Source organism: Brachyistius frenatus, unplaced genomic scaffold (genome assembly GCF_029030835.1).
Source record: "Brachyistius frenatus isolate BFR_SWC_R1_liver_20210118 unplaced genomic scaffold, ASM2903083v1 Contig_283, whole genome shotgun sequence".
In the NCBI taxonomy this organism is placed as follows: domain Eukaryota; kingdom Metazoa; phylum Chordata; class Actinopteri; family Embiotocidae; genus Brachyistius; species Brachyistius frenatus.
The window spans coordinates 16,067-42,451 of record NW_027210882.1 but is presented as its reverse complement, the minus strand read 5'-3'; the positions used below and the strand labels follow the sequence as shown (position 1 = coordinate 42,451).

The following is a 26,385-nucleotide window of genomic DNA, read 5'->3' as shown; positions in this document are numbered from 1 at the left end:
TGTGCTCTTTAATAACATTTAGGTTAGGTAGTTACTTTATGAATCCCCGAGGCGAAAACATTTTTTAGACAACAACAGGTTTCAGTATGAGTCCTAAAACGAGAACTTCTCACTTTCTAAAGACTGGAAACACTTGACTGACCACCGAGTTGCTATTTTCAATCCGGTACATTTTTAACATCGAAAAAACAACACGTTTGCAACAATTACCAAAAGCATTGTGGGAAAGTAGACAGTAGCTAAATGAAATAGAAGAACAGCTGGCAAAGATACAAGCGGAATAGCTGAGACTACAGGCAGCAGCAGAGGACGTGAGGCGTCAAACACACATCAAAAAAGATCAGTTCAGTCTCAAAGGAGATCAGAGTGAGTCGATGGAAAATGGAGGAACAGACAAGACAAACGATCAATACTGTGGGAGGGATGGAGAGCAAAACATGCTGGAGGACATACTTTGGAGCGCTGAGAAGGGAGGGAGGAGTTGGGTTTGGGAGAGGGAGGGGTGAACAATGTGTGCCGGTCGTAAGGCGGACACACCTCCTCTCTCTGCCCGGGTGGTGTGACCGAGCGATGGAGTGAGAGAAGAGAAGAGAAGAGAAGAAACAGGGAGAGAAAAAAGTCAAATGAAGAGAGGCTGAGCAGTACAGATGACATGCTGATGGGAAGTCCGGTGGCCGGAGGAGGGGCTCGTGTTACCTTGAGAGACGACAGTAAGCTGCTTTGGCTCTCGCTGTCGGACATGTCGTCGAAGAAAGGCTGCAGGTTGGGCGGAGCGGTGACGGACAGGCCGGCCTGCGGGGCGCCATTAGTGTCCAAGTGCAGCGCGGCCTTCTGTCCCTGAGGGGACACAGCGGTGAAGACTCATTAAACACTGGATAACGGCTCTCGTCAATGTACTGAATACTCAGCTGTGATTGGCCGGTGGAGTCCTGAATAACAGGCTGTTTTTTTTTTTTTAACATGTCGTCAGTTCAGAGTCTGTTTGAGTTCAACCGTTTTAAACTGTGTCGGCGGCGACACCTTGTGGCACGATCATGTTACTGCATGGATGTTGCGGACGGTTCTGCCGCATTAGTGACAGTGATGCATTAAATCCTTTTGCTTTTGTCCAAGACAGCTTTTCATGTTTATAAAGGCTCTACAAAATATATTTCCAGAACTGGACTCCTCGATACAAGTTTAGAATCTACAACAGCTCCAATCTGAAATGAGGAACTGGGTGAAAAGTCAAGAAAAAAGTTAATTAACATGAAAAAAAAAACCGAACTTTATCTACATTACATTAGATTGTGTTACATTATAATTAATCTCTATATTTTCACTATAATTTGTATTATTATTACATACACTGTATTATTGCATGACTATACTTCTAGTCTATTACATTGATTATGACCCATTGCAATTGCACACCGTTATATAATATGACATATTGCATTACCTTGCATTATTATAACTGTTACTATAACACTAATACTCTCCAGATTGTACACCGACTGCCACTGCACTATGCCCCTTTTGTTTTACTGCATGTCACTGGTTCCTATCCAGTATTTAGTACCACCTTATAAATATAACCGTACCAGCTCACTATATGAGGGGTGATCAAAATGTTTGGAGATTGTTCCTGTTGTCTGCAAATGTCTTGCTATGCTTAAAGCAATGAACGGTGACGTTCATGGTTCGAGAGACCCCCCCGCCCCGCCCCACCTTCACCTTGTGGATTTGGCTCCCTGCGACTTCTTTCGGTTCCCCAAAAATGTAACAGGCTTTATTGTGCGTTCTCTGCTCGAGTTTCAGATCCATGCATTTTGTTGTGCTATATATCTCAGTATCAATATCATGAAAAAAACAAACTTAATGGAATTACATGCATGTACAATTTAAACTAGTAATTAAGAAGCATTTGTCATGAAGAAACTATTCAGAGTCCTTGTTGTACCTTTTTGCTTGGTTGGCTCACAGGTTCGGTCTCTGGCGCCTCTTTTGATTGGCTGTCAGTGCTGGGCAGTTTACTTGGGGACGACTGCAATCTCTAAAAAAAAAAAAGTAAAAAAAAAAAGACAACAAGTAGAGAAACGTTACCGATAAATATTTGGTCATATATTATTATTATTATTATTATTATTATTAACCTCGTTCAGTCCGCCACAGAACACCAGATTCTCTTTACCTGCAGTGTGATTCGTCCGTTAGCTTTGGCCAATGAGGACACTCCGTTCTGTCCGTCTGTGGCGTGACTGCTGAGGGCGATCAGGTAGTGGTTGCCGTTGCTGTCGGTGACCAGCGTGGGTGTGCCGTTGGCCTTGAGGAGGTCTAATGAAATGGCCTGAGTCTGGAGCGGAGTACCGTTCTGTTGGTTGATGACAACTGGAGTCACCTGCACACAGAAAACAAATGTTTCTTTATGTCACTGATGTTCAAGGGCTTATTTTCTTAATTCATTTAAACATAAGTTTATTAGATGCTTGTGTGGTTTCTTAAATACACTAAATTCCAGTTATGTTGCAGGATTTGAAGCACATTACCTGTTGTGTGGTGACAGCTGCCGTCTGCTGTTTCTGCTGCTGCCTCTGATGAGCCTTCAGCTGCTTCCTCTGCTGGGTTTGGTTCATCGCTGGCTTCTGGCCGGTTGCCGTCTGGTTTTGGATCTGAACCTGAACCTGCTTCAGATGAAGCTGGTTCTTCTGCTGAGCTTCGACCGGCCCTTGGCTTAGCTTGAGCTGGTTTTGTTGCACCAGCTTGTGTTGGCTAAGTTTTTTCTGGGCCAGTTTCTGCTGTGCTAACTTCTGCTGGGCCTGTAGCTGCTTCTGTTGGGTTTGCTGTATGATGAGCTGCTGCAGCTGCTGCTGCTGCTGGAGCAGGATTTGAGCTTCTTTCTTTTGCTGTTGCTGTATTTGAGGGTTCAATTTAGCCTCTGCTGCTTTCTGCAGCTGCATCAGACTCTGCTGCAGCTTCGGCTGCTGTTTCTGTTGTTCGGCTTGTTGGACCTGCAGCCGATTAATCTGCTGCAGCCTGAGCAGCGTCTCCTGAGAGCACGGCTGGGTCGACTTCTTCGCCTGAGCCTCCTCTGTTACTCCCTCCATCCCTTCCTCCGGCTCCACCTCCCTCTTCACCTTCACCACGACGCCGTTAGGGAGCGTTGGGGGCTGGATGGCTGAGGCTTTTATCAGAGTTTGGAGTTTAACCTCTGGGGATGTTCTGCTCTTCTCACTTCCTTCCTTCTTCACCACGATTCCGCCTGTCATCTTGCCGTGCTCCAGCTGGGACCGGAGGGTCTCCACCAGCCGCTGCTTCTGCCTCAGCATCCTGGTGAGCTCCTCGATCTGTTTGTCCTTCTCCTGGAGCATCTGGTCTTTGTCCACACACGACGTCTCCATGGCTACTCCAGGTAGGGGCTCTGGAGGCTGGACAGAAGCAGGTGAAGACTTGGATCGGCTGCAGGAGCTCTGGATCTCCTCTTTGACAACGGAGAGAGGCTGTGAGAGCGGGGAGATGTTTGATGGGTGCTGAGGAGAGGGGTGGAGGGTGAGCTGGGTCAGTGGAGAGCTCACCATCTCTCCGAACATGTCTCCGTTACAGCTCGTCTCATCCGGACTCATTCCAGCCAACGACCTCTCAGAGGGCGTGGGCGACACCGGAGGGCTGGAGCTGGTGCTGCCAAATCGCATGACCCGCCCTGGAACCGCCTGAGCCAGTGAGGACAAAGAAAACTTGAAGCCACCCTCTGCTGCCTGGTCGAGGGTGGAGGTTGTGGTTGGAGAAGACATGGTGGTGGTGCTGGCAGCGAAGGGGACGCCCTGCTGGCTGCACTGCGATATGCCATTTTTCAAAACCGATGCAGCGCCGCCATTTTGCTCCTGGTAGTTACGCAGCCTCTCGAGGAGGTCATTCTTGGTGCCGGACACGGTCAGACCACGCAACTTCAGTTCTTGTTTCAACTCAGCAACCTGGAGGATAAGAAAGCAGACTGGCACTCATATAACAAGTATTGAGTCAAACTGAAAACACACAACAACAACAAAACGTTCAGTTCAGAGAAACTTTCTTGGCTGGACTTTTAAAGGGAAGTTGGGTGCTGAAAATACTGGTTAAAAACATGCTTTATGACCAAATCAGTAATAATGAGTTGACAATACGAAAAAAATGGCCTCAGTTAGGAGATGGTGTTTGTTGATTTTCTGCTGCACTTTATTAGTCAACAAGACCGTTGTAAATTCCTGGACATGATCAGCTGAATAAACCTGTTTTCTGACTCTGGGTAAAGTTGTCTGTTTAAATTACTTTGAACTCGTCCAGGTTGGCAGGCAGATTGGCTGGTTTGGCTCCTCCCACTGCAGTTTGGCTCTGACGGGCAGTCCCAGTCTGAGTTGAGGGGGCCGTGGTGGTCGTCGAGTGAATGCTGCGGGAGGGCGAAGGGCCAGAGTTGGTTGTGGGCGGCTGCTCGGTTTGTGGCCTGACGGGCGACAGAAAACAGGAAATTTATTTAAAAGATATATTCGTAGATATTTCTCCTTCTTCTCTGATGGAGCAGAGAACGCTGTGATATAGGCAGGATCTCTGAGAAATACAAATATAATACTGGTAAATGCACAAATTAATATCATTGACTGCCTGTTGTGTTGAATTTCAGACAATAAAGCTCCCACATTTAAATATTTTTCAGTGTTTTATCCAGAGTCTTGATATCCAGAAGATATATTTGTGGTTTTAAATACCAAATCCATCTCGAATATAGTTTTGCATGTCTTCTCTTTAGCTTCTCTCTGGAGCGATACCAAGAGTCATGAGTTCAGTCACGTATCTGACTGTCTGCACGACAGAATGACTTCTAAGCATAAAAAGTTGGACAGTGTGGGCAGTGACAGATGCATGAGCTTGTGACATCACAAACGCAGACGTCCGAACGGCTCGTCCAAATGACACAGTTGCAGAGGACAAGGCTTTGCGTATTTATTTTGACGTTTTTACAGCATTTATAGCACAAAGGCCTGCTATATATTAAAGAATAAATGGAAATCTGAACTTGTACTATATGGACCTTGACATATCTAAACTTTAAATATCTCAGGTACTTTTGATATTTTAAGTAATTAATGACAAAATTCTAAAATTGCACCAGTTGCACCGAAATTCACAAATGACTGTTTTAGACTTGACTCCTGCTTCAGGCACCAGATTCTAGAGACTCACCCTAAAAAAAAAATAAACTGATGTTGAATGAAGAAGCCACAGCAAGAAAAGTCTGGAGAAGACAGGAAGTCAGAACAATAACCGTCTGCAGGCCGTGCTGCAGAAATGTTCTTCTTATACTGTAACCACTGGTTTAATATGAGGAAGAAAGATTAGGTGCGTCGAACCTGAACACCCCCCCCTCCCCACACCCACACACGCTGCCATGCTCGACACTCACTTGGGAGGGGCGGGCAGGATGGTGTGGTAGTTGTAGTGCTGCTGTTGCTGACTGAGAATCTGCAGCTGCAGGAAGAGCTGCTGCTGATGGAGGAGCTTCGCGTAGGACGAATCCATCTGAGGCGGACGCTCCTTGTCTGCCTTCTGGTCTGGAGGGATGTACTGATGGTACTTCAGCTTCTTCACCTGCACGCACAGGGAAAAAAAAAAAAGAGGTTATGAGACAACTAAGGATAACAATGTGTGGAGTTCATCCTGTCTTGGTTTAGAGAAGTTCATTTTTAGTTCAAAAGTTCTTGTGGGTGTTTTTTGAAACCTTTAAACAAAACTTTAGAGTGTGAAGTGTGTGTGCGCATTTAGTACATGTATGTGGGAAGATTGATACTAATAACATAACTACAGAAAAAGATCAAGAACTTCCACAAAATGAGCCCATATTGTGACGTACTGAGGATACTTTGGTTGCAGAAAATAGCTCTACGTGTTCCTCTTCTACTGTAAAGCTCTCCTTGTATGATTGTTAAATGTCAGTACATAACCTCGAGGTTCAAGAGAAGTCCCTGTTCCTCCACTTTTAAAGGAACAGACACCGAAATCACAAAGAGCCCTTTAACTCGCTTTTCCACATCTGAGGAGGCAATATTTCTCACTCTGTTTTGAGAGCAACTTGATGGACCAGATGAATCCGATAAACACAATCAAAGTTCTTAAAAGTCAAGTTGCGTTATAAAGTAGCCTAAAAATGAAAAATGAAACAGACCTTGCTGACCTTAGGCTTGTTGTCCTTTGGTTTTTTAGGTCTGTGCGGAGGACGGTCTGAACTCATCTTAGCCTGAGATTGCAAGACAGGAGACCGTGAGAAATAGGGTTGGGGGAGGAGGAAGTGAGGAAATGAAGAGATGAGGAAGGGTTAGCCAGTTATAGCAGCTCCACAAATAAAGAGATTAAGGACACAATTATTCATAACTCATGAAATCCACAGGATGTTCAACAACAAAAAAAAACAAGCCGGTGTTCAAAGTTTGCTTCCCTGAAAGAAAGACCAGCTCACCTTGACCTGTCCAGTAGAGGGGCGGCAAGACGCTGCAGTCACCGATGTTCCGTTTGTCATTTTTGGGAAAGGGGAGGAGTCTGACCCGTTCACCTGGGGAGGAGGTGGCGGAGGAGGAGGCGGAGGAGTAGGGGGCTGTGTGAGAAACTGATTTAAAGACATGAGGTTAGTTAACTGTGTCATCATGATTTTAAGTTCATGTGATCTTTATGATTCGATTCATACCTGTGTGGGGGAAATGTCCCCGTTCTGGGGGAGCATTTCGGAAGGGGACAGCTGAGGGACGGCGCTCAGGGGAGAGTCGTGATTGGTCAGCTGGTCTGGTGACAACGCATCACTGCTGTCTTCATCCAAAGACGAGCTCTCTCCTCCGGCTCCTTTTGGAGAGTCTGAGACAGAGCAGACATTTTTCCAGATTTAGTTCTCTGTGACATCTCAGTGGTCGGTTTTAATACTTCTGTGGCCATTAACACTGAACGTTTGGGGATTTTGCCAACAGCAGTAACCAGAGGAGCTCCATTCCTGGCTTCCCCACAATGTGTAACAACCAAACAAAGTCACAGCTGTTTAGCAATCTGCAATGACTAGTTTTAGAGAAGTTGAACAACACTGGATGTTTCAAAACAGGACTGTGTCCCAACAAAGTTGCTCCGTCATTTCTCTGACAAGAGTTGTGTGGAACTCCATCCTGCAGGATGATGGATCCTGTAGCCACGACTGAACGTTGTGTTCGTTTACACACTCATCTGTGTAGATACCTGGATGTTGTAACTGCTGAGGTGACGACGTGTGTTCAGACTGAACGGAAATCCAACGTGTTCGAACTTGTGTGCCTGAACACACCCCAACCTGTCCACTGGTTTGTTTTTACAAACTATGTGTGCTTGTGAGTGTTGCCAAATGTTGTGTGTGTGTGTGTGTGTGTGTGTGTGTGTGTGTGTGTGTGTGTGTGTGTGTGTGTGTGTGTGTGTGTGTGTACTTCCCTGCACCACAATGCTTGTTTGAAAGTGGCAAACCTACGACAGTGTGTTGACCTGCATCTGATGAATTGTACTATATGTCAGTTCAGATGGAGAATCCCTATTGTGCTTCTTTGTACGTGTGACTGGACGGTGTGTAATTGATCACAGATGTGTGACTGCATGTGTTTGTGTTTTCCTGTGTCTGACAGTGAGAAGCTTGATGCTAACTCTCCCTGTATCGAGACATGTGTGTCTGAGTGTTGCTGGATGTGCGTCGTTACCCGGCAGTGAGTGCTGCAGAGAGCAGGTGACCGACAGGATGTTCTTGTGGACCAGCTCGATGGGACCCGGTCTGTGAGAGATCTTGTCGTTGAGGTCGTCGGCCAGTCGCGCTCGCTTCAGCTGCAGCTGCTTGGCCTGCAGAGACGGCTCTGCTGACGTCTCTGTGGGAGGTGTGGGGAGGAGTGCAGATTTATTTATCAAGTGATTTATTATGTTCTACAGCAAAGGTAAGGTACCACCAAGTACTGATAAAAAAATAAAATAAAAATAAAAATAAAAAAAATCCTCTAGCTATCAGAGGACCTGCTATAAATAATGTGATGACGCGACGTCGGCTTTCTGAGAATCACATTCAGAATTTTGGGTTTATTTTTTCACTTCCTCAAGCTCAAGTTTAAAACTCAAACTAAAAACAAGCTGCTTGTTACTGATAAGACATGAGACACTTTATGACCAGTATAACATCGCACCATGACATGGCAAAAAAAAAAAAAAAAAAAACATCTCCTCATCAAGATAATACTGTAAATTAGTTCAAATGTTTTCAAAAAGCTGCAGATACAATGGAGGCGCGTTGGAACGACCTTTTGTGAAACTCCATCGACAGGAATTCAATTTGATCCCTATGAACAATTTAGGCTGATGAATTTGTTTTTGTGGTCTGTCAAACTGTTCAGCTCAGTTCACCGAGGTGAAGGAGGAACTCTGCATTAACCTTTCCACAAGGAACTGGTTCTGTTTTGTTGACACGTCGATTATTTTACTTTCGTATGGTTTCGTATGTTCGACTCGACTAAAAACATTCGTTTTATAATAACACTTCGAAAATGTGTCTCGAGTGTTGACGTCCATTTTGACCTGTTGGCTGAAACTCACCCTCCAGAATGTGCATCCTGACCAGCTCCGAGCGCTCAGGACGACTCCGGATCTTCCTCTTCAGGTAGTCCTCGGTCTGGGGTGGGAACGAGGGAGAGACATGTGATGAAGGGAAGGAGGACAAAATAAAAGAAACAAACGAACAAACAAGAAAAGACCACTAAAATAATGAAAATGCAGAGCAGGAAGGGAGAACAAAGAAAAGAAACAGCCTACAATACCATAAAATATGACCGCTACCATAAATCTTGCCCAGGGTCCAGAACTGGGAAAATTTCTGGGGGTAAAGCTTCTGACGGCTGCCACTTTTGAAGCTCATGACAAGTTTGCATGAGCTTCTACAAACCAGGAATTGGTTGTAATATTATTATTTGAACATAAAAACAGAGAAACTAGAATGTAATAGACCAGATACAGATTATTATTTTAATTTCTCATACCGGCAGGTCAGTTAAATCTAAATTTTTGCATTTAACAAAACATGCTTATAATGCTGAGCAACCCTGTTGTTATGCGCGGCTTCAAATCCACTGAGAAAGTTTCTGCTTGCGGTATTTCTGTCACCCACCCTTGCTCGCTCCAGACTCCTCCGCTGTTCGTGAAAAGCTGCCGGGCTCTTCAGTGCTGCAAGGAGAAGAGAAAAACAAATAAATAAGAGACGGATGCAGCTCAGACAGACTGAGATAGGAACTGTGATGCCCCTTTCAGAGAGATGTGAGAACAAATGCATCTCTAGTGGAAGACTGAGTCAAAGCAGAAGTGGCTGCAGGGGGAGAATGTCAGGGCTGCTATTGCAAACCACACTCTGACAACAGCTTGTTGGTGTGATGGGCCTCTGCTGCATGTGCAGGAATTAAAGCATGTTTTCTAGAGGAAGCCACTTCAGTGAGTTATTGCAAATCTCTTTTATGCTGTTTCACATCACAGTCATGTTATGATTAGACTCACCGTGGCTTTCACACTGAAGCAGCTGCAGGAAATGTCGAGGTGTAGTCAATAACAGTGAGTTAGCCGCGATAAGCTTGGCTTTTAAAGGACCATGGCACTACATGACTGTAACCATCAGCTTCACTCGGCAGTTTCATTAACCCAAATGTAACCATACTCTTCTCTAACCAGTCGTGTTCGACACAGTTTTTCCATGTACTCTTTCTCTTAGCTTGAACTGAAGTCAAAAGTTGGTGTCGATCTACATTTGCAGCAATTTTTGTTGGTGAAATATAATAATAATTGAAATTGAGGTGAATTTTAAACCTCCTCCACAGATCGATGTAGTCAAACATTTTCACATGAACCTCTAACACCGTTTCTAAATCTGCACACTTAATTTGGTTCATGACCGTTTCGTGGTTATTTTAGGCTGAATATACCAGAGCCGCATGCATTTTGAGATCTGCACTCAGCCATGACTGTCTGGGAGGTACATGGTGTTTGGGTGGAGGTGGGAATGAGTATGTTGTCTGAGTGTGAGAGAGCAGGGACATGTATGTGCACAATTTAAGCACGCCGAAAGCTTGTATCTGGCTGAACTTGCCTCAAGAGAGAAAGAGAGTTTTACTACTGTGGAGAAAGAGCTAACACAAATTACATCTCGTCAATATGGCTGGGTATTAAAAAAACATTTTTTATTCCGGTACTGATACCATGTCTTCTATAGTGATTCCTTAATTTTACTTCTTTTTTTTTTATATACCAATTTTATCGAATCGATTTGATCAAAAATAAATGATATCCCACATAAGGGCATAAATCGTGAGTTTTCATGCAGTTTAGAGGGGGAGAGTGGAACTCAAGTTGTTTTTTGCAGCTATAGTTTACAGATGACCCCTAAACGCCTCCCATGCTATCAGTAGATGGTTGCCGCCAGTTACTGCAGCGTAGGTAAATTTGAGGTTTTTGAAAATTTGTTTAAAAATAGTGAAATAAGTTGTTCTCATGTAAGATTTAGATAAGCTGAAACTGATTTAGTCTGCACAGACGGGCTGCCCAAGTAAAGAGGCTACATATAAGGAATGTAGTGTCTCACTGATGTCGATGAGATTTACCACTGTTTAAACGAAGAAAAAGTTATGTGCTTTAAAACAAAAACGTGATGGTGTGGATGAAGCCTGGGTATAAAAATGTATTACCGAATGATAAGGCATTTTTCGATAGCAGACAATTTCGTCAGTGCCATAAAATTCCTGTATTTCGGCACCCAGCCCCATCGGTCAACATGAAAAATTGGTCCAGCATTTTATCTTAAAATGAAAAAAAAAAATGAAAAAAAAAGACAGTCCAGAAACAAGAATGTGTAAAAAAATAAAAAAATAAAAAAAAAATAAAAGTTCCATCACAGTATTGGGCCTGAAGCAGAGCTTCTGTCCAAAGATAGAGAATCTCTTTGAGCAACAAACCAAACTCTGAGCCTTCAACATCAGCGACTTCATTACAAATGTGAAGACGATAAACAAAGAGGTCCGCTATATATTTGGGGAAGGCTGTTTCGGAGGACAGTGGCAGTTGCGTTGCTGTAATAGAGCGATCGTTTGATTGGTCAAGGGGCTGGTGAAATCCCTACAGAGAGCGTGCGGGAGCGTGAACATTGCGGCTACAGCAGGGCGTCGGCTGAATGTGTGCCACAGATGGCTGGGTGAGGGTCGGAGGAATTCCTCATGTCACAACTGCTGACGTTGAAAAACAACCACATACCAGTTGTGATATAACCAACGGTCAAGATCACAATAAAATAGCATGAAGATAAAGCAGATCCCGTCGCTACGAACTACTGAAACACTCGTGAAATATTTCAACTTGGTGCGGAGTGAAGACGATACTTGTTTCTTGCATATGAAGAAAAACAATCATAGTCAAGTCAGAGATTAATGCTGAAGAAGCAGCAGCAACTATAAATCAACTCTGCTCCGAGTGAACAACTGCACAGTTTGACAACTTCAAACAAACTAAGCAATGAGGGGAGAGAAAAAAACGTGAAAATTATGTGAACCCGCAAAGACAAAATGAAAACTTCTGGGCACCTAAACAGTATTTTATATTCTGTTTTCATCAGTGGACACATGATCTCATACCACTCAAGACTTTCACCTTTCATATAGCTGCCTACCATCTCCACACACTATCTCACAGGATGATTCAGATATTGTTGTTTATTATTTAAAGTTTCAAGTGGTCAACTTTATCAGACAAACTGTGAGTTGTTTGTTGAATTACTCAACCATCTGACTGTAAAAACATGTCAACCGTCAAGACACAGGAGCGTTGTTATAGTGTGTTTAATCATATATTATGCGTTTAAAGTCTCCCTATTCAGCAAAATTACTCTGAATCATATTTACATCGATGATATAGAGACAACCACAACAATATAGGAGCGTCACTGCAGCAGGTTGCAGGTTAAGTGCCTTGCTCGAGAACACCTAGACAGTGTTCAGGGAGGGAGGGTGGAAAATTACTCACTCACACCACCCACCGCTCTAAAGTCACCTCAGTGCGAGGATTTGATACCACAGCAGGAACCAACCATGCAGCAGTTCACAGCACCAACTGTGTCCTCTTCAGCTGAACGACGCGTTTAAAAAAAGCATCATGATTTTATGAAGAACATAAGAGTTGCAATGATAAGTCACCAAAATAAACGGATTCATTATTTAGGTCATTTTAAAAGCCATAAAGTCAAACATTTGATGGTTCTTACTGCTTAAATTTGATAAACTGCTGCTTTTCTGAACACTAGTAAACTAAATATCTTTGGATTTTGGGTCTATTGTGTTTTTTTTTTTTTTTAACTCCAAATGATTAATGATTTAATAACCATCTCACCATTGGATTTAAAATATATGTAGTTATAGCGTTGAATAATGACCAGACAAGGGCAGATTAATATATCACAGGGAAATTGACCTTTGAACTTTTGAACCCTGAATATAATATCTAGATAGAAAATTTCTTCCAACTGGTTTAAGGCAACAGTCAAAATAAAGGCTTTTCTGTAAAACCCTGGAGGCAACAAAGTCATCACGTTGGGATCAATCTCATTTAAACACATGCTTTGTCTTTCTCGCTCTATATTCTATGTATTTCTTTTGATATACACACACACATATATATATATATGTATTTTTTATATGTATTTTATATGTATTTTATATGTATTTTTTTTTATTTTTTCAAATCACCACAGAAGTAGCTTGAGAGTGAAATATTCGACCACTACATGCTGATCCCAATCCAGCTGCGGCCTGGTATGAGACCTGTTGCCAAAGCAACAGACAGAAAGATTAATTGGAGCGACTAGATGGTTGAATGTGAGACTCCCTGTTTAGACTGGGGGCTCCCTGTTCAGGGTATTTGCACCCACATGCTATAAAATCGACCCATTTGTCTGAGGAGTCGTCCCCTCGTTTAAAAGGCGTGAGGACAAGTAGCGTGTTGTTCTGCTTTTCAGGAAAAACAGCGTTCGCACCTATTTCTGTCTCCGTCGCCTCTTTTTGAGAAGCAGCCAGCATCGTCTGTGCATCTGTTTCTCCGTGTGAACAGTCCTACCAGGCAGCTTGTGTCTCAGGTATTCTGCCTCCATGTGGAGACATTTTTCTACTCTCTTTATGAAGTCTAACTACCATGAATACTATATGAGGATGTGGTCTGCCTGCTACCTTTTTTATTTATTCGTTTTTAAAGAAAAAGTCATGCACTTACTGCCAAAGTTACATTCTACACTTAAAATGAACAAATACAACCCCACCCACTAAAAAAAAAAAAAGTATGTCTCTGCTTCTTGTGGTATGCACAACTTTGAAACAGGAAGTGGATTTAGAAGAAGAGGAAGCTGCCATATTTGATAACAGTGGTGGCGAAGACACAGCTAAATATGACACACGCAGAACGCATACACTCAAACCAGTAACACAGATAACGGCCGACCTTCACAACACTGTATCCCATCACAATAAATTATCAAAATAAGACCGAATAATACTATTTACCAACACAGCCCATAATGCATCGGTAGATAAATATACATGTGGCAGCACGGGGCCCATTTAGCATGTGAATCGAACGACCATGCACATAGAGCTTCGGTATTATGTTAAAACACGATCTATGACAGGGTCTGATGTGCTGTGTAATGCTGGATCTTAAGGGGTTAATACTTTGACCTCGGCCTAAAGGCACAGACAGACTGCCCATATTGTCAGCATGGGTTTTTATAGTGTTATAATACTAAGATCTTCCACACATGAAATACAAAAAATACTTTAGATGAGAGTGAGTCAGATGGAGCTTTTTTTAATATATATATAATGTGTATTAGAATATCTGGATCACTGGCAGTAGATGCAACAATATGGCACATGTACATGCATTGTAAAATGAAACTACTGTGACTATATTGACAATTGAATATGCATCTCCGCAGAAATCTTTAAAGCAGAGACTTACGTGGCATGATCCCTTGGCTGACCAGCTCCTCTCGTGTGCGTCTCTGCTGAAGCTTGAGCTGGAGGACTGCATGGAGACAGAGGAGGTGATGGGGAGGAAGAAGAGAAGAGAGTCAGTGAGAAAACGAAACTGCAGCGAAGGAGCTCCGAGCTCAAAAAGCCTCGCGATCAGCCACATTTAAGAAAATAAGCACGCAAAGGAGCATAGATGTGTTCAGACACAAAGAGGACCTGCAGTCTCTGACACCCAGTTCATCCTCACATTTCCCTCTTCTTTCAGACTTCTTTTTTTTTTGTTGAAAATTGAAACGGAGGCGGGTACGAGAAGGGTGTGCTCATACAACACACTTCCTGTTTCTGGGATTTTTTTCATTCTGTACGCCGAGTGTGTTCAGATGAGGGTGAGAAAACATTCATCAAAGTGTCTGCGAGAAAGTCAAAGGTCAAAAAGATGGGAGAAAAGAAAAATGCGGACAACGTTGAGCAAAACAAGACCGGCTTTGACTTGAGTGTAGCTGAGGAAAAAACATAAATGTATATATGGTCCGATTGCGACGTCATTTCAAAACAGGAAGTGCTTGTTACATAACGCCGAGGCCGGGGGAAGAGAGGTTTAAGCAACACAAAGCATGACAAAAAGAGCTAGACTATGTTGGACCTTTCTGCAGGCACAGTACTTAGTCCAGTTGTTCTCATCTTGTACCTTTAAAAGTCAAACTAAACTTACAAATCAACCCTGAAAGCTTATTAGCCTTCATTTTAGCCTCACAACTGTTCCTAAATGTTATATGAGAAATCAATTCGCCATGAAAAGCAGTTAAACCAAAGCTTGAATTTGACAGAACAACAGCTTTAATGTAGACAGCTGCAGCACCACGCCAGTCTGCTGTATTTCGTCCTGAGCTGCTGTGCCAGCTGTGTTGCAACACAAGGGCAACTTAGGGAAGTGATCTGGACTCGTGGACAACAAACACATCAGCGCCTGGGACAGAGATGTACAGAGGCCACACGGCTGTCACTGCAGACACTCGTTTGTGGTGTGACGGTTTGTTTGAGGCTGTTAACGGATGCTGCTCTATGCTTCAACCGAGCTTCTTGGTAACAGTCGCTTTCCATTTTAAAACCAAAGATGTGACACAAACTTATCTGTTGATGGTTTCTAAAAACCAGAATTGAATAAAATCAGACGAATGAGTGAGTATGTTGTCACGCTGTTCTCACATTAAACGGCCCCCTTCAGGATTTTGTAACTTCTTTTGTGATCGTTGCGTTTTAAAATGTTTGATTTTGTGGTGGATTTTTATCAAAAAATTGTGATGTAATTTAGTGAGTTTCTTCGGTCAATGTATTTATTAAACATATTGAACCATTGGGCTCAAAGTTCAGCTCAGACAATCTGTGACTGTAATATCGAATACAAAGGCTCCATCTGCTTTCAAAATAAGAGCTTTAGATGCTGTTTACTTAATATTAATTCAAGACATGGGCCTCGTGTATGCACAAAGATAAAGTGCAGTCTCTTAAAACTGTATAAAACTTATATAACATTTAGTATTCTTCATTTTAAGGAGGAGACCACATTTCCCACAATCCCTGTCACTTCCGGATTTTCTGATTGTCCATGTTTTATCCGGTGCACTGAGTTTGTTTTGCTGATGAGAGTCAGCAGAGCCCAGCTGATTTGTAAAAGAGGATTTCTTTGGTTTGAAAAGATTACTTTAGGGCCGTAATTCTTTCAGCACAGCTTCTGTTGACGAACTTTTGCAGAAAAATCACAAAAAAATTGCTAATTTGCAAGCTTGAGGATATTTTGGGGAAATTGTGTTATTTATTCACAACTTTACGATTTCCTGGAGGGACTGCTTGAATCCTGTTTTCACCGACATAAACATTCAGTTCAGCTCCACTCTGATGTGGCTCTTGTTTTACATGTAGCAGCTGTCCCTGCTGAAAGGTTACGTGTGTGTGTGTGTGTGTGTGTGTGTGTGTGTGTGTGTGTGTGTGTGTGTGTGTGTGTGTGTGTGTGTGTGTGTGTGTGTGTGTGTGTGTGTGTGTGTGTGTGTGTGTGTGTGTGTGTGTGTGTGTGTGTGTGTGTGTGTGTGTGTGTGTGTGTGAGTGAAGTGGAATACACCACTGAACATTCCCAAACATTTCTGGCCAGGGTTGTGTCTGCTACTTTGAGAACAAGCAGCACCTGTTCCTTCCCACTGACAAAGTGACATCATTGGGGCTGGCAGGCTAACCAACCCGCTAGCCAACCGGCTAGCCAACCGGCTATCTGCTGCTGCCGCTCCTGCTCTGTTATGACAAACAGTCCCGGACTGGACAGCAACGCTGCTAATCCCATGAATTAATGTCAGTGCCTGTGCTACTAAATGTCATTCTTTGGCTCTGCGTCGTCGCTGGCGTTCCCAGCACCGCTGTTATTTTTACAAGTGTGTACGCTCTGCATCTTAAGGTATCACTCAAACACTAGAGACTCCTCACTGGAAGCAATAACATGTCGGTTCAGGTTCGGCGGCGTAAACACAGAGACCCAAACACAGCCAGGAAAGTTTCATGTATATGTTCCACCCGTGCAGCAGCGAAGAGATGAATTATTCCCCAGTGGTGAATCCACTGGCAAACACTCACGTGTTGCCTGGACTCACACATATACACACAAACACACATACATACAATAACCCCACACACATAGAAACACACTAACCGTGCCATGCAGGATAAGATGCCGAACCACTTGGCACCTCCAGGAAAGAGGTTTATTCTGGGAAAGAGAATCTTATACGCTCCCTCTATCCCAGCCTCACATCGCCATGCCTCCTCCTCATCGTCTTCCACACAGCCAAGACACTCCAGTTCACTTATTTATTCTCTGCCTCTATCTTAGTCCTCTCTTTATTCCTCATGTCTGACAGTGAAGGAACTAGAAGCACTGGCTGTTTAGTCCAGTGGAAATATCGGCTTGTGTTGTTGAACTGTCAGCTGTCAATAAATCCAGTTTTCCACCAGTTTGTAAAAAAAAAAAAAAAAAAAAAAAAAAAAGAAAGACATTGCAAAAGTCACACAGTGACGCCTCCCGCATGCTGGTGATGGAGCAAAGTGTGAAAAGCTGCAGAAGTGGAGAAACTGTAGGTTCATATGGGGAAAGCAAATCCCATGACAGCACAGATCTAACAACCAAATTATCAATAAATAGCATGAACAGCACGGGAATGAAACCGAAAGACAAAACGTGCGTGGCGGCTGTGAATTGTTCGGCCTGGAGTCATAACCGTCAGATGTGACACCTTTTGTACTGAGAGAGAGCGTGTTCTTTTTTTAAATTTTTTTTTTTATTTCACTTTATTAATCCCCGAGGGGAAATTTCTTCGCTACAGCAGGGGGGCTCTCAGGGGGGAGCTGCTGCAACAGGCTGCCACTAGCGCGGCGCCAGGTAACCTGACCTGAGGTGCATGTTTTTGGATGATGGGAGGAAGCCGGAGAACCCGGAGAGAACCCACGCAAGCACAGGGAGAACATGCAAACTCCGCACAGAAAGGCAGAAAGGTTCACATGCACTTTAATTACTTGAGTATCTTTCTGTAGTAATCTGATTTCTTAAACAGTGACATCGCTATTATTTTTTTTCTTAATCACAGTCTCATTGAGTTTGAGGTCTTTTTTTTTTCCCAATAAAAAACCTGACGACATGAAACATTCCTCCTCGGCATAGAGACACAACACGACTAAGGCCACATAAATACAAGAAGGAACAGAAACAGCTGCAGGAATCATGGTTTCATTGGTGGACTTGAACATAGTCAGCAGTGATGCTCATGATTTGTTAATTGTTGCTGGATGAGAGTTTGAAAAAAACACATCTTCGTCTTTGGGAGACCGGGACACACTCTGGGACTTAAATCAGGTTTGAAGGCCATTTTGGTTAATTTAAGACGAGGATGAAAAGACAGGGCAATTTTACTGGGATACTAGGCCACAGCCGAAGCTCGCCTGTGCAGTCATAAAAAGTTAGAGCAAAGAGAGCGGCAGGAAGACAGCAGAGATGGCTTCATTTACACATTTTAGATAAAGCAGAGGAAACGACACAGAACCGCAGTCTGCTGACTTCACAAAGAAACAGTCAATCGAACCTGTGATCTTGCGGCTACACGTCGGCACCGTTATCAACCTGATGACAAAAGTGCCAGTGAAAGTCCCAGAGAATATAAAGTTACAAAGAGGAAGACAGCAAAACTAACTTCTTCTTTTCAGACTCTAACCGGTATGAATATTTTGAGTGTAGGTCTACGCATTAAATGTCCCATATTGTGTAAATTCAGATTTCCATGTCCTTTGCGATTACAAATCAGGTGCTAAATTAAATACTGTGAATGTGTCAAAACTCACAGTCAGTATTCAGCAACTGTGCAGTTTAGACGAGCTGCTTCGACATCTGTAAATTTGTGATGTCACTGTGATTTTCTGTTGTCGGACACGCTTATGTTCGCCCTCAGGATGAAATGTTCAACCAAGCTGTCAAGATAAGCTGTAGTTGACCTGGATGTGCGTCACTCAGAAAAGAATCAGCCAATCAGAGGAGAGACTCACTGATATCAATGCACCTTAAAAGACACAAACACAAAACAGCCTGTTGTTGGTAAAGCTCCAAAGAGAAGCTTAACAGAGATGTAAAACTATATTGAGATGTTTTGGGAAATAATTTGCTATAATATTTACTAAAAATAAAACTGGCAAATGTAAAATATGGGACCTTTAAATGTACTTTAATTGTCAGGTAATCTCATCATCAAATAGTGAAACAAGACCTTTTGTTAACCTTTGAGATATGTTTAACTAAATAAACCTACTAAATAAAACAAATAACTACTGATTAAGTCTTCAACTGCAACAATGAGGTCATAATTTCAGACGAGCTTGGTAGTTAAACACCAAACAGCCATATCGCAGCTGCAAACTACAAAACTGTCAAAGTCCAGGAAAAACCTTTGGAAAAGTCAAATGAGCGAGGAAAGAAGGATCTAAGGACTACGTTGTACAGATAGAGAACCGTTAGAGGGGGAGGAAGAGGAGACCTGTGAGTTAGAGCCAAGATGTTGGTGGCCAACTGGGCTAATCCTGCTGCGCTCGTGTGTCAGTAGATCTGATTAAACATGTCTGAGTTCGTCACTGTCCCCGAAGACCCCTCGCTTGGAACAACTAGGCCTGCGCACACCCACCACAGCAACACACACATAGAGGCAAAATGCTCCATGCCCACCGCAGAGGCAGATGAAGACATACGAGATCACACTGCCGCCTCACAGACGCTTCGAAAGGACGCCACGCTTGGCATCGGTGCTGGAAACGTTGTGCCGGGGAAGATGTCCTCCCGCATGAGCTCATGGTTTTGCATTGTGGCCCAGTTTGATTGCATCTGTTGAACAGAGAGATGAACGCAGCGCCTGACCACACCACATGTTTCACACATCAGCGAGAATGGAAAGAAGCTCGAGGGCACGAACAATACAAGGTTAAGGCCATTCACACCTTGGACTCACTCCCGCTGCCTTCGCACTGCCGCACTGTGCCGAGGAGCCAGATGACAGCGAGAGGAGCTGCGGTGAATACTAATTCTCTTAAAGTTCAAGCAACACAAGTCAAATTCCCACAGCTAATGGCTTTATGCAGTTCGTGTCACTCACACTTTCTCTCGATGAGATGTGTTCCTGCTTTGAATAGTTTAACAAAAGGTTGGCGGTAATCTTTCCCTGACAGCTGGAGTTCCTGTAGACTTACTGTCTACTGTCTACCATTAAAGTCAGCTGCTTTAATGGTAAAGGAAACACTCCTTTTTCTTTTTTATGAATTTCTTTCCCTTGCTTTTCTCCTCCATCTTCAATCATCCTAGCCTCACAGGAATGCTTTGTTTTATCTGTAGCCAGTCATCTGTGATTCCGGCCCCTGCTTGTACTGTCGGTCATAAACAAACTCAAAACTGTTGCACTAACCGTGGACCATACCAAATTAGGCTGCAGACCCTCATTTTTTCATAGTATGTCACTGTTGGCTGCCTTGATTTTTTTCTTGTTCCATTTTTAGGGAACACAATGTTTTTCAAAGCAAATCACATCTAAATCCAAAAATGTTACAGTGGCAGTCACAATACACCCTAAAATACTCAACACCACTATAAAAAGTTAAAATCAGAAGCCTCCGATTTGACTGTAAATAAAATATGATTAGCATTAAATATTTGGTGGTCGCTGACATTGGATTATTACTTAAAGGTACCCTGTGGACATTTTGTCCACTAGTAGCACTGTGGAGCAATGTTTTTATGAGTGGGACGCTGTTTTCTTTGTTGTGATGCACACATGAACACACGGGTGACGTGGTGAACCCCCCCCCCCCCCCTCCATGGTTATCACTCTATTCCTCTGATTTACAGCTGGTGATTATTTCCCCGAGAAATGCAACGACGTACTAAGAAAAACACAGAAGAAGACAACAGCTTTAAAAAAAAAAAAAAAAAAGCTGTGAAGAATGAAGCTCATTCAACACATTTGTTAGACTTCAAAGTATTCACAATGCGTTTAGGAGAGTAGCACTACATGTAAACATAGCTTTGATTGCTTACATGAAAACTTTTCAGGGCAGCTTTAATATGGAAGCGGTATGTGATGTGAAAGTCACATCACAGGCTGAGCCAGTCACACCTGCAGCTGCCCACACGTCCTTAATTCAACACATCAGTCAAGTCTGCTCTACTCAAATTAGAGGGGAACCACTTCGACTTCCTTCCATCTTACACAAGCAACTAAACCCAGCCACTTATCTTCAGCAAAGCTTTATTAACTATTTATAAGTAGCTGTAAAGTACTGATATGAAAATACAGACTGAGGCTCATAAACACAAGTCATATCAGATATCGTGCGTGTCTACGGTCTATGTGCGACTCTCCAGATCGCCCACCTTCTTTCAGGCTGTGATAGACGAGTCTGTCATGATCCGTCTTCAGTCCTGCCTTCTCCATGTCGTCTGCCATGAGAGGGGAGCCCGGCGGGGAGGGTTCGAAGGACAGGCAGTGGTTGGTGTCCAGCATTATCATTCACAATGGAGATCGATCACTTGGTAAACATTGAACTTCTTCTTTAAAAGCGGCCCTCCTTCAATGTCCTGAATGTTGGATGTACTGATGAAAAGAAGGAAGGGAGGAAAGAAAGAGTCCTTGATGTGTCAAAAGCCGTCCCAACAATTAGCTGTCCTCTCTTTCCAAAAGATGTGAATAAAATGCTTCGAAAGACTCCAATACAAGTCAAAGAATATCTCCTTTTAAACTAAACCGGCAAGGAAAAAGCACTGCTGCTCGGCTGTGCTCTCCTCGTGCCTCTCCTCTGTATCGGAGTAATCGATTGGTCTGTCTCAGCGTCTCTCTTTCTCTACTGCCTCCTGCTCTCTCCTTTTCCTTGCAGTGGCAGCCAGCGAGTCACGACAGCGGTGTTCTGCAGTTGTTGGGTTTTTTTTTTTACAGAGAGCCGCGGTTAAAGAAATCCACAGGAAGAGTCGCGGACGAAAATTAACAAGAGAGACGAAAGGGTGAGGAAGCGGAAAAAAGAGGCCAGCGGCTGAGGAAGAGAGGACATCAGTGAGCTCAGCACAGAGAGAGTCCCCAGTGAGACTGCTCTGGTTGCAGCTCCTCCTGAATCTCACACATGTACAAGCACGCGCGTGCACGCACACGCACACGCACACGCACACACACACACACACACACACACACACACACACACACACACACACACACACAGAGTGTTGCCGATAAAGTTCTCCTGCTCAGCTGTTGCCATTCATTCAGTTACAAGCTCAGAGGGGCTGCCACATGCAAACCTCCTCCCTATTAAAAACACACACACACACACACACACACACACACACACACACACACACACACACACACACACACACACACACACACACACACACACACACACACACACACACACAGTTTACAGATCAAAATCACAACAACGCTGAGATAATCTGTTATCAAACACTTTGTCTGGCTGAACAGGCTCGCTCTCAAAATTATCTTAACCAACCTATGAACAGTTTTCATTGGACGAAGGACAATAACTGTTTTCAGTGATGACCTCATCACACATAATCAACCTTCGTCAAAGATGCTGTGATAAATCTGATCCTGGGATGAATCACACACACCGACGTCTCCAGTGATTGATTGACACCCGATCACCACTGGAAGTCTGAAAGGTTTATGAACGGCCTGTCCTTGAGGAGGCAGCTCGCTCCTATATGAACTCCTCCATGAACTCACGCTGGTAGTTTAGGAGAGGGACGAGGCCCTTATTGGACTGATGCCGCGTCACAATAAAATCCAACGCATCCCGAGCCTGTCTGCAAATGTTCTGATTCTTTTGTAGTTTACCCGACTGTGTTTGTGGCTCCTGCAGAATGCTGATGGGAAACACCGTCATTGGCCGCACCCCCTCCCTCCCCCATTTTAAATAGCAGGGCCAGCTGGCCATAAGGGGTCTATATTCAGCTTGGTATCACCTGTGCGCTAGCAGGGTAAGGTTACTTTGAGGCACACACTTCCTGGTCTGCAAACACACACGCACACAAGAAAATGTTAAGCCTCGTTCCCTTGGACAAAATCAATGTTTTATGAGACATGACATAAGACACGTGGCTTTCATATCTTTCATTTGGCCATATATCCAGCACAGGGAGGAGTCGAGCTATAAATAAAACAAGGGCCTTAGTATAAATATCAAATATGAAAACTGCGCAGTACTTCCGAGCTGACGAGTCGTGAGTCTATCAGCTCACCTGAAAACACGCCTTGAACAAACGGTGTCTGGTAACTACAATTACTGACTGTTGTGAGCGTGAGATTAAAGTCCACCTGCCGTTATGATTCACAGTCTGGGCAGGAAACGCAGAGATGACAACACACGCTGGGATTAGAATGTAGTTGTGTGGGTTGAGCCGATGTCAGCGACGCACAACATAGACTGACACACGGCATGTCGGACGTTATTTTCATCCTCAGGGCACAGAATCACAAACCCTTCACCATTTACACAGTTTTCCTGAAATCGCAGCCTATTAAACATCTCAACGGCAACTCTCACCCTGCAAGTTCATCTGTGTAGTCCACATAATGAAACATGGTGCTCTGATTTCCATGGCAATAACAGTAACGTATAAACTCTGTGTGGTTTGATAACATTCATCGTTACCTTGAGGGTGAGTACTGCTGCCGTTTAGAGGGGAGTTTTTATGGTTTTAGGGTTTAATGGCAGTAGTGTGTGGGAAGTACAGTTTACGGTTTCCCATGACTCAACTCCCCCTGAATTAGTAGTTGTGGATTATAATTAGGTTTAACCACTAAGGGCTGAATTATGGTCTCTCAGAACTACTTAAGACGTGATGTCCGACCAAGTCAGAGATCAAATGGAGGAAAACAGTCCATCACGGAGAAGATGGACGCAAAATAGGATTTACAAATAATGGGCCGCATTTTCAGTGTAGCATAGAGATGTATGGAAAAATCACAAATAGAAAAAAAAACAGCTGGCCAATCGCAGCATGGAGTGATAAATTGTGGCAACAGGCGTAATACTGACATGCAGGTAAAACGATTAATAAGCTAATATTTGCTCATTTGCTCTGAGCACAGTAAATCTGAAGCTGATGGGACTCGCACTAGTTTTGCAGATATTTAGTTATTCAATTGGCCTGATGGGGACTTGAAATGCTAAATGATTATTACAGTGATTACATTTCATCTTCAGCAGGGACCAAGAATATCTGCACAAAATATTGTGCCTTTCTATCCAGTAGATGTTGAGATATGTCTCCAGATGAATAAAAACCTTGATCTACTCCTGGCGCTGTCATTAGGTTTGACCTGAACTGATTAGGTTTCGTCCTCTCAGCATCGTGGCTATCTGTATCAAATTCTATGGTAATCCATCCAGTGGTTGTTCGGGTATTTCCACAGTGGTCCTGTTAACCTACTAATATCCCTTCAACTACACCAATAGCGTGGTAAAACAAAAGCAGTATGAAGACTTTAAACTACGATAGGTCTGATGCCCTGTATAAAATGTACATTTTTGCATGCTGTTGTAGTCCCAACATGCTTTTAACCTTCAGCAGGACAAATTAGGTGTCTTAGCTCTGGCTTTAGGACATTTAAGTAGAGTAATTTGGCATTGGACACCCTCATGTGGGTCTTCGCTTTATCTTTCACTGAAAAACATTTACGGGAATTTTTAAAAAACAACTAAAAAAAAGACCTTTTTGTGCAAGCAGAGAGAATATAATTAGTGCGTGGAGATCTTGCAGAAATAATGACTCAACATTAAAATTCAGAACTACTTCATGATGCTTCAAAATGTCTGAAATTGAGGGTGAAAACTTACAGAAGTTTTAACTCGTGTTTGTAATTTACTATCCTGATTGTGGGACAGCCTGCCTTCTCTGCACGGAGCAGATGTCCTTCAGACATGAGCCTTTCCACAACAAGCAGTACAAACTTCCCTCGATCATTTCGAACAAACAATAACAGACACACATGGAGCGCGCGAGGAAAATTCTCTGACATTACACTGAATGTCCATCATTGAAACTGGAAGTCAGCAGCACAGTCAACAACAACATCACCTACATCTGTCTTGGACTCCACTTGGCAGAAGTCTTCCCACCCTGAAATGTCCTCATCTATCGACTTCTGTAAATGACCGATTATGTCTCACTACTTCAACGGCATTTATCATACATCTGCCTCGTTTTAGATCACGTAAACTGCTCAGTCAATATGCCGATATTCAGTTAGAGGAAAGAGTTCCATTCATTTCTCTGCTTTACTCTCTGTATTTATGCAGGGAAAGAATTAATGTCCTTTTTATGTTATTATACTGGACAAAAAATTTGAGTCTCGTGGTCGCAACCTGATCTGAGTTAATACATTTACCTCACAGCATATATCTGATTGAATACAAGGGATGGGTTGTGATTTTTGAATGGTCATTAAATTATCGAAAATCAAATAGCACGTGACTATTTGTTTGTTTTAAGTGGCAGTAATGCCGGTTCAAACAGTATATTATCAAATTGAATTTTTGCCTAACTTGTCCATCCACAGTGAAGACATGAGAAACCAGCACCTCTGCCACATTATACAAGTGGCCCATTGCAAGTCCAAACCGTGTCCAAGTTAGCATCAATTAATCAATCGGTTGGATTCGTCGGCATGTTTACTTTCTCCTTGACCACATTTCTTCTGATCTAAATGAGGTTACTCTAAAACTGTTTCTCATCCCTCCGCTGAGGTATTTTCTTATCTGTACTGAAACTTAGATAACACACTGGCCCTTATACTCCTCACTTGTATTATCCCGGGCTTTGAAATTGTGCCACGAGCAGGTTTACCAGCAAGACAGATGGACGAACAATGAACCAAACCAAACCTGGGCCGCCAAGAAACCAACCGCACCGAGTGTCCGTCTACCGCAGGTCAGACCGGCCATTAACATTCCAGCAGGGGAAAACAGAAGGTGTTTGTTTTTTCCTTTACTTCCTGTTCCCCACCCTCCCACCCGCTCTGCCGTGGAACTTACCAGCGCTGTTTGCATTTGACTGTGACTCAACACTGACATCAGGCCCAGGATTTCTGAGCCTATATCCACTGACATTTTTGAAGCTGTGAAGAGACCCAGTCGGAGGAATGTAAGTTGATGACATGTGAACTCGCTGAGGAAAGACTTGGAGCTGCGCGGCAGCCGTGTGCGTAATCGTGAGCAAAGACTGTGGAATCTGGCACAAAACCCAAATATAAACGATGGTGTTGCGAGGCTGCACTCGATCACTCGGAGGACTCACTGTTTGTCTCAAAAGAGGTAAACTCCCGGCCAAGCCAACTCTTCAAAGCTTTGCAGATGAAGTAATTGTACAGGACCTCCTGGATGCGTAGTCCTGAGTTTTCCTGAGCTTAAGTTTACGTCCCAAAAGGAACGTAGTTTTAGTACGAACGCAAGCTCCTACCAAGACAACGTTCTAGTTTGTAACATACAGGTCGTAGAGCAAACAAGCTTCTCTTCCAATAACATCAATAGCCTGGAGGTTTGTTTACATCCTATATAGTCATCTCACAGCCCGTAACTCCTGCGTAGTCATGTTGGGTCTGTTGCTAAGCTCTCAACAATTATCATTTCACAAGTATTCGCGACTGCTCTCTGACAGTCTCTTGTTAAACACAAAGGTGCTTTGTAGACCATCCAGCCGCAGCACACCTCACTACGTCACATCATGTCCATAAAAAGTTGTCAGACTGAGGTCTAATTGTATACTGTT

The 26,385-nt window shown here is 43.3% G+C and overlaps 1 protein-coding gene across 17 annotated transcripts in view; it reads right to left on the bottom strand.

Annotated features, from left to right (window-relative positions):
• The window catches only part of mrtfab (myocardin related transcription factor Ab), a 42,883-nt gene that overhangs the window by 2,113 nt on the left and 14,385 nt on the right, over positions 1 to 26,385 (bottom strand). For 4 of the 17 annotated variants that reach the window (XM_069722215.1, XM_069722216.1, XM_069722222.1 and 1 more), the window contains 14 exons: positions 14,023 to 14,088; positions 9,152 to 9,207; positions 8,584 to 8,659; positions 7,707 to 7,868; positions 6,689 to 6,852; positions 6,464 to 6,610; positions 6,173 to 6,244; positions 5,414 to 5,598; positions 4,285 to 4,456; positions 2,529 to 3,950; positions 2,174 to 2,380; positions 1,943 to 2,035; positions 697 to 837; positions 454 to 546 (listed from right to left, as the gene is read on the bottom strand). In XM_069722215.1, coding sequence (XP_069578316.1) covers positions 454 to 546; positions 697 to 837; positions 1,943 to 2,035; positions 2,174 to 2,380; positions 2,529 to 3,950; positions 4,285 to 4,456; positions 5,414 to 5,598; positions 6,173 to 6,244; positions 6,464 to 6,610; positions 6,689 to 6,852; positions 7,707 to 7,868; positions 8,584 to 8,659; positions 9,152 to 9,207; positions 14,023 to 14,088 — 3,056 coding nt within the window. Of the gene's footprint in view, positions 1 to 453; positions 547 to 696; positions 838 to 1,942; positions 2,036 to 2,173; positions 2,381 to 2,528; positions 3,951 to 4,284; positions 4,457 to 5,413; positions 5,599 to 6,172; positions 6,245 to 6,463; positions 6,611 to 6,688; positions 6,853 to 7,706; positions 7,869 to 8,583; positions 8,660 to 9,151; positions 9,208 to 14,022; positions 14,089 to 14,252; positions 14,385 to 16,731; positions 17,047 to 20,976; positions 21,705 to 26,385 lie in introns of those variants that run through there. The other 13 variants (XM_069722214.1, XM_069722225.1, XM_069722207.1 and 10 more) reach the window with 9 other exon arrangements.